At 43.3% G+C, this 8,709-nt stretch overlaps 1 protein-coding gene across 2 annotated transcripts in view; it reads left to right on the top strand.

Annotated features, from left to right (window-relative positions):
- Window positions 1-5,833, top strand: part of FNDC1 (fibronectin type III domain containing 1) — a 69,298-nt gene extending 63,465 nt beyond the window's left edge. For both annotated transcript variants that reach the window (XM_065632029.1, XM_065632030.1), the window contains exons 18-20: window positions 1,543-1,704; window positions 2,532-2,654; window positions 4,121-5,833. In XM_065632029.1, coding sequence (XP_065488101.1) covers window positions 1,543-1,704; window positions 2,532-2,654; window positions 4,121-4,236 — 401 coding nt within the window. In that variant the 3' untranslated portion in view covers window positions 4,237-5,833. The remainder of the gene's footprint in view (window positions 1-1,542; window positions 1,705-2,531; window positions 2,655-4,120) is intronic.
- The last annotated feature ends 2,876 nt before the right edge of the window (window positions 5,834-8,709 follow it).

The raw sequence follows: 8,709 nt of genomic DNA on the forward strand, positions 1-8,709 counted from the left end.
TGGACAAAAGCAGGCTATTCACATCAATAAGACTGTGTTCAAGAAATAGGTAGTTTATTGCTTTATTCTAAAGAGAAAACTTTGGCCAAAATCCTGCAATCCTTTGACCATGTGACTAATTGCACAAAGTCAGTCCAGTTATGTTTGTGTCCAAGCCAGTGGAGTTCTGAGGATTGCTGATCAGTGATTGCTTCTGACATGCAAGTGTTTACAGCATTTGGCCCATGTACCTAGTGAGACGGAGGAAGAATGAGTAGCGAAAAAAAGTCGTTCAACCTCATTTGTAAACCACCTCAAAACAGCACAGTAAAACCAGGGCTTTGTGCTGTAGCTAGAGACAAAAATACTAATTACCAGATTGGAAACATTTTCTGTAATTATATATACATTACTATAACAGCAATTTCAAAAGAAATTATATTGTCTTGGTTAGTATAAAGCAAACATTTAGGCAAGCCCGTAGGAATATTTAGTCTTTTGCAATACAGTTAAGCAGGTTCCTCTGCAGCAATGCTTTGGACAGAGTTCCCCAGGAAAAGTCTCACTTGTCTGTTATTGGAACCTCATCTGTTTTAATGTAATGTGGGAAAACAAAACAGAAAAGTACATTTGTGATTTGATCATTTTAACCAAACATCAAGAATAGGCTTTAATTTGCATCACAGGCACTTACAGCAGAATTTTTAACATCTGTTTTTTTAGCAAAAGCATTAAGGTTTATACTTAGTGTTAAACTGCAAGTGACTGTATTTAGGCAGTGTCACGGTCAGACCTAAGATCAGGCTCTATTTAGAAAATAAACTGAGTATCACTAGGTAGAGAAGATGTCTTACTAAAAACAGTGAGACTATTTCACAGAATCACAGAATGTTAGGGATTGGAAGGGACCTCGAAAGATCATCTAGTCCAATCCCCCTGCCAGGGCAGGAACACCTAGGTGAGGTTACACAGGAAGGCGTCCAGGCGGGTTTTGAATGTCTCCAGAGAAGGAGAATCCACAACCTGCCTGGGTAGCCTGTTCCAGTGTTCCGTCACCCTCACTGAGAAGAAGTTTCTTCTCAAATTTAAGTGGAACCTCTTGTGTTCCAGCTTGAACCCATTACCCCTTGTCTTACTGTTGGTTGTCACTGAGAAGAGCCTGGCTCCATCCTCGTGACACCCACCCTTTACATATTTATAAACATTGATGAGGTCACCCCTCAGTCTCCTCTTCTCCAAGCTAAAGAGACCCAGCTCCCTCAGCCTTTCCTCGTAAGGGAGGAATAGTCCAATCCCCCTGCCAGAGCAGGAACACCTAGATGAGGTTTTGTTTAGTTAAAACTGTGGTTCAGTACATGAAATATTTTTTTAAAATAATTTTAACAGTTATTATTTTTTTTAAATAATATTTGTTCTTGAAGTAGTATTTCTGGATATCGAAAAGTCATGCATTAATCTGCTGCAGCTTCTCTTGTAAAACATATTATCAGATATTAACTTCAACAAAACTCAGACTGAAATGCTAAAGTCTATCCTTAATGTTGATTTTTTTTTTTCTCCAAGGTGGTGAGCCTATCTGGATCCCCTTCACTTTTAAATATGACCCAACCTATTCAGACTGCAGCGGCAAGCAGTACGTGAAACGAACTTGGTACCGCAAGTTTGTAGGAGTGGTTCTTTGCAACTCCTTACGGTACAAGATTTACCTCAGCGATGACCTGAAAGGTAGGCACCGAGATTAATTTCCTGATATATGATTACTTGTCACCTCTCCCTGCTCGCTTTCTTCGCCTTGTCTGTGAAAGACTTGTGTGATGGCTGTCTGGGAGTCCTTCTCTCGAAGGACAGAGGAATGTACCCCAGAGAACCCCAGGGGAGATTGACTGACAGGGGGAACAGTGGAGGAAAGGCTGGTGTGACAGTGACTGGGTGAGCTGTACTCCTAAGGATTAACAGGAGCTCTTACACAGGTGTGTTTGCTGAGACATAATGGAGAAAACTTTCCATATTGTTGATCTGGGGTACTGAGATTATCTCAATGGCTTTTTGGATTATGCTGATGTGTTGCTTTTATTGCAATGCATTGGTATAGTTTAAAGGCAGTCTTTGAATGCACAGAAATAAGAAATAATCAGGGTGGCATGACCCACCTCATCTGCTAGAAATAGAATTCCACAGTTTTTAGTTTTCATTTGAGACTGCAGTCAAACTGACAGTATTGACAAATGGAGTGTTTTTTACTTTCATATGACTTACTGAAATGACTGGTTGGGTTGAAATTCCCTCCACCTGTTATCTGTGGTGCAGTGTTCATGGACTTGCAAAACGAGGACTATTCTTTACTGGGCTATAACCAATTTCTCTTTTCCGTAATTTCTCCTTACTGTGAAGATAGCATTCTCCCTTCTTTTCAGCCACTGTTTGTTCATTGGTAATACTGTGTTTGTCACTGCAGTACATCTTCTTTCTCCCACATCTATTTTCCTGGTGGTGAAGAGCATCCCAAACAAAAATAATGCTGAGTCAAATCATCTGTCTCTATCACCCTTCAGACACCTTCTACAGCATCGGGGACAGCTGGGGAAGGGGCGAGGACCACTGCCAGTTTGTGGATTCACACCTGGATGGAAGAACAGGACCTCAAACATACGTTGAAGCCCTGCCCACCATCCGAGGTACAGCAGCCTGGGAGTGGGGTGCTGGCCAGGTTCCTGTCACCCCATCCGGAGGTTTAAGGGGCAGGGTGCAGGACACAGAGCAGGGCTCTTTGTCTGTGGCTGCTGGCAGCTCTCTGAGAAGTCCCGCTGGTGCAGCAGGTGATGAGATGGTCTTGTACTCAGGCCTAGCTGAACAGGTTATGAAAGTCCCAGAAGGACTTGTGGGTGTTGACAGAGAGAGAGACACAAAGAAAGAGAGGTGCATGTAATGCAAATAATTTACAGGAACAGAATGCAAAACCAGAAAAAAAGTGTATAGGTCTAGGAACCATTCTCCCAATTATAAAATATGCCTCATTGAATAGATGTGCAAACTCTTCCACATGCCAGCAAAGACCAGATGTGTTCTGCAAAGACAGCTTTTGCAAATGATTTTTGACCAGTTCATTCAATATAAAACATATAGGAATACGTCTAGTGACTTATGGTTGGACTGCAAGACTTTTTTTCTGCCCTGGTAGATTTCTCCCTCTGCGTGAAAATTCTCACCTTGAAGGAGTACCTTTGAGTAAACTGCTCAGCTCACATGGCCAAGGTGGTGATGGCTTGCTTCACAAAATGAACTCAGTCATGAAAGTCAGTCAATCTTTTCAATAAGTCAATTGATTTAAAATATTAAGTTGACTTTAGTGGTTTCCACATTAAGTTATTTGTTGATATTCTTTTCATATTTGCGTTACCAGGAAGATACTGAAATAATCACTGATATTTATCTCTCACTAGGAAGTACTGCATTTCTTAGTTCAAAAGAAGGATGATTAATCCAGATGCGTGTTACTAGGTCTAGGAGACAAAGTGCACACAAAATTATATTATTGGCACAAGACATGAGTGTTTCAGATGTTCCAGTGCACGAGCTATGCAGAGAAGAATGCTGCATCTCTCCTAATGCTTTAAGCAGTCACATTCTTTCTGCAGATGAAGAAAAAAGAGGAGAAAGGGCTTAACTCCATATTTACTGCATGAAACGATACCTCTTTGTTTTGTGAAAAGCTCGTGTTTGTTTGTTGATAGTCTCTTGAGCCCTGTGAGATAATACGATTTGATGGTATTTTTTGCCCCAGAGTCCTTCGTATTTTTTAACAGACTGGCAAACTTCATAAACACAGTGGAAATATAGCCACCTTTTGAAATGAAATGCAGAAGCGCTTTGGCAGAGCACAGCATTACACAATAGTTCAAGAGAATTTGGACAGTAACATCTATTAATCTACCTACAAGAAATATAAAGGACCAGAGTTAAATCATTCAAGAAATATCTAAAGCAAGTACCAGGGCTAGCAAATACCCTTTTGTCAAACTCCCTACCAAACAGCTTCTAATTTTCATTTGGACTGTAGGATCGACTCTTGCTGCATCTGTTACTTTTGTTAAATTACGATGTCTTTGTTTTGAAATGCAAACGAGCGTTTTTCTCCTGACAGGGTATTACCGCCAGTACCGCCAGGAGCCTGTATCGTTTGGACGCATTGGATACACAACACCCTACTACTATGTGGGCTGGTATGAGTGTGGCGTGCCCATCCCAGGGAAATGGTAACAGTCTGCTTCCCTGTCCTAGGCAGACTATGCTTTTCAAATGATTTCTACCAGAGGACTGTGAGCAACTGATTCAGAAAAGAGTCAAAAAAAAAAAAAAAAAAAAAAGATGAATGAGGCAAACCAGTGAAGACCAGCTGCTCAAGAAACCCCTGTTTCCAAACATGGTCCCCACTTCACCAGCCTAAATCTATGGTGCTGCTTGATTTCTGCTTGGAAGCAGGGACAGGATATAAGTTTGGTGTCCTACCTTCCTCCTTTGGGTCTTTAAGGCACGGAGAGGTGGTTGCGATGTGCGCAACCTGTGAAAACTAGAACTGTATTAGCCATGAAAATTTGGAAGTTTTTTATATCTTGCAGGAACGACCTAAGCATGCTGTGCTTGCTTAACGGAATGCTAAACTGTCCTTTGCTGCCCGCCGGGGCTCCCCTATGCAATCATGACACATAACCGGCTGCCCACCAAAGGCAATATATTCTCCTGAAGACTTACCCTGTGAGTTTGCCCGCTGCTGGACTAATCACCAGGTCACAGTGTAAATTCACTTTGAGATATCTATATCTGTATCTATATAAATACAGTACTGTACATCTGCAGAAGTACTGCTTAAAGATGCTGAGTTTTTCTTGTTTGCTAGATAAATGTGTTTGGAATTTTAATGTAAAAGGTGCTGTTAATTCTTTGAGATATTGCTATGCACAATATATTAACCAAGGAAAGAGCTGCATTCTGAGTACTGTTGATCTAACATTTGAATTATTGATCAAAGACCTGTGTCCCACTTCTTTGGCAGCCTTTGGACTGGATTTTCAATGGGGATCTACCCCTCTATCCATGTTAGAGTGGCACTGTGTAGTCCAGCAAAAACACATATTCAGCATTTTATCAGCATGAGTTAAACTTTCTGTCCTTTATTATTTGAAACTTTTAGTGCAACTTGTCTTCAATCCATTCTTATCTTATTTGGTGTGTTATTTATTCCTTGTCGGTATCTTTCACTTCACTGTGTAGGGGCATGGGATGAGTAACTTGCAAATTAGAAACTGCTTTTAACTTGCTTGCCCTCCAAAAGGAAGCCCAAGCCACAAATACAAGAATCAAGTAGCAGGAAACTCCTTTGATTTTGATCCGCCCTGGGGACAAACTGAGATACAGTTCATTTAAAATACTACTGAAATCTCTTCCATCCAGATCAGAAAGCAAAGGCTGACGTGGATGAAATGTATAATGATGATTTTTCTAGCAGGCATTTGGAAGCTTGCAATAACGTAGGATTTTAGTAGTCTTTCTGGGTAATCTAGCATTAATGGTTCACTCAGTACCTTTCATGGACTTACCATGTCATGGTAACATCTCAACAGCCTTTGCTCGTGTAGTGTAGGTCTAACACCTTTTCAGTTGCTTCCTGCAGTTATTGTAAATTGTATGGGGACAAAAAAAAGGAACTAAAGTGATTAAAAGAGCATTTTATTTTTCATGGTGATTTGGGTTTTAACATTTTCATTGTTCTCACATACTTTTGCTTCAGGACAGTGCCAAATATATGGTCCCAAGGTATAACTTTTTTCTCTAATAAACCTATGATACCTGGTTCCATTTCTATTTCATCCTTTCTGGTCATCTGTGTCAAGTAATCTGACAAAGTGACAAATTGTTAGCTTTCAAAAAGTCTTCTTTGGGAAAGGAGTAGGCGTCAACTTTTTCTAAGGGACTGGAAGCAGATGAATGTGTTGTTCCTGTACGAAGGTGGTTGGCAGCTAGTGTGGAGTTACAAAGGGCAGATGAGACCTCACCAGCCTGATCATATTCTTTGTTGAGATGACTGGCTTTGGGCAGAAAGGGAGAAAAGTGGACGTCATTGACTTTGGCTTTTGTAAGGCACTTGGTATGGTCTCCCACAGTGTGCTTGTAGGCAGAATAATGAAATATGGCTTGGATAGTTGGACTTTGAGTCTCGTGTCTCAGCTATTTTTATATCCACCTTAAAGTGTTGTGATCAAAAATAGTGGAAAGTCCAAATGACAGCTGGTTGCAAGTGCCATCCCTAAGGGCCAGTGCTGGGGCCAATAATGTCTAATAACCTGGGTAACAGGATGTAGTGCATGGATGGAGTGTACAGATGGAGTGCACTGTCAGCAAGCCTGTGGCTAATACTAAACTGGGGCTGGGGAGTGGTCGATGTGCTGGAGGGCAGAGCTGTCAACCAGAGGTACTTTGACAGGCTGGAGAAATGAGCTGTCAGGATCCTTGTGCAGTTCAGCAAAGCAAGAAGTCCCACACGTGGGATGGAATAGCTCCTTGCAGTAATACAGCCTAGGGTGACTGTCTCAAAAGCAGCTTTGCAGAAGCGGACTTGGGGGTCCTGGTGGACAACAGAATGAATGTGAGCACTCCACAGATCCATTCCAACCTAAATTATTCAGTGACATTTTATGATTCTAGTGGAGGCATGCAATAATAAAATGTATTTTTTTTCTTTTATTGAATCAAAGTCATGACTTGGCCCAGAGCCCGGTCTTCAGCACAAGCAACTGAGACTTGTGCCACTGACTCTAAAGAGCAGGGCAGAGTTTCACCAGTCATGGTTTGGCCTAGTGTTTAAAGCTGGATGTTCCCTCTCCACAGCCAATGCATTCTGCATTTTCACCTGCAAAGACCACAGGTGGGTTTTGATTCATTCATCCTTCATTCCCTGCTGGAAAGACCCTTGGGGTGGGACAGTCCCATTCAGGAATGCCTCATGGGTGAGGAGCTGAGACCATATTTTTTTCTGCAGCCTCATCTGGAGAGGAACTGAGGGGTGCTGGGGACAGGGGTGGAGGGCACTATGCATTGTTCCTCTCCAGTGTAAATATTATCTGAGGCTAAACCAGCCAGGGCAGAGTCAGCATTAGGACACAGCAGGGAAACACATGAAATGCAGTGGTATGCAGTCTGTTCCCTTGACTTTGGCATCTGGATAAGTTCTCTATGCTGTATGAGGTGATCTGATCAACATATTTGCATCCTTTGCCCCATGCACAGGGTAACACATTATCATGATAGTAGGTAGTTTCTCAAAGGGATGATATTATTTTTGCATGCTGCTCTTTGTTTATTTAAGAGGTGGTGGGATTAAAGAGGCAACTGAAGACACATGGGTCAGGAAAGCCACTTCTTGTCCAGATCCTCTCTCAAAGGCCCTGGCAGTGCCCTGACCACTTGCCCACCCTCTCCTTCCCCACTTCCCACTGTCCCCACGACAGTGGTGGTCCTGCTGTGACACCATCGGAGAAGCAGCATGCCTGCTTGGAGCTAAACCCCATACCCATTGAAACAGCTGTACATCTTCGTGACTGCACTGTGTGACAGGCAACATCATCATATACCTCTGCATGGTGCTAATGGCAGAGGGACAGGTCTTTCTCTCCATCAGCTCTCCTCCCATGCCCTCCTTGCTGGCAAAGACACATCTGCATCTGGTCTCCAAGCCCTTGGCACCAGCTTAGAGAACAGCATGTCCCTTCAGAGGCTGTGAGGGGTGTTGCACGAACCCTGTCTTCTTGTCGGAGTGATCCTTGAGGGAACGGGGATGGAGAAGAGGGAGGATACTCACAGGAAGAAAATCCACACAGCTTGTGCCTGCATAGCCTCTGGTCCAAGTGTCTCCGTGGCAGAGGAACACCAGGGCCCTGCCCAGTGGGGAATTGTATAGAGCTGGAAAAGAAAGGGAGAAAAACACAACAGGGGAAGGGGTGGGGAGGAAGAGACAGGCGAAAAAATTGCTCAAAGCATTGTCTGGCCGTGGTCAGTTCTAGATGCTAATCTCTGATCACTGTCCCAGATTTTTTGAGAATTGGGATTTCTGCCTCAAAGGCATCAGGAACAATTGCCAGCATGCGAGAAATGCCAAGGGCTCTCAAGGGCAGCCAAAGCCCAGCATGTGGACCCAGGATGCAAACAGAAGAGCTCTTTGGTGATGAAGGAAGCATTGGGCGTTACTTGGAAAGATAATTGAAGGCCTTCACAGGAGGTAACCCAACCCACTGAACAATGTGAATCACCCCTTGTGGTTTCTCCCTGCAAGAAACTATACAGTTTTCTGTCCTCCAAACCCATGTCCTTTTTTCTCACCAGGCAGATAGATATTATTCATATGATGAGCTGCCTTCCTCTGGCAGAAGAGAATGAGGTAAGTGCAGAGGGGAATGAGGTCAATGCTGCAGCCCAGCTCTGCTTCCTGAGGGGAGGCTGGCATCCTGGATGTCTAAAAAATTCCACCCCTGGAGAGCTGCCAGTCTGCTGGAGGGCCCTTAGCTAGTAACATTTTAAAATAAAGCCATGCCTTGTACTGCCAATTCCTTTCTCATCATGCTTCTGTGTCCCATAAAGCAGGGAGCACTCCCACCAGACTTGTGCCACATCGCTGAGCCAGTTGCACCACTACAGTCAGTGAAAAGTACGGCCCTGGTGGGGATGAGCACTCGGAGCAGA

Source organism: Caloenas nicobarica, chromosome 3, assembly GCF_036013445.1.
Source record: "Caloenas nicobarica isolate bCalNic1 chromosome 3, bCalNic1.hap1, whole genome shotgun sequence".
In the NCBI taxonomy this organism is placed as follows: Eukaryota; Metazoa; Chordata; class Aves; order Columbiformes; family Columbidae; genus Caloenas; species Caloenas nicobarica.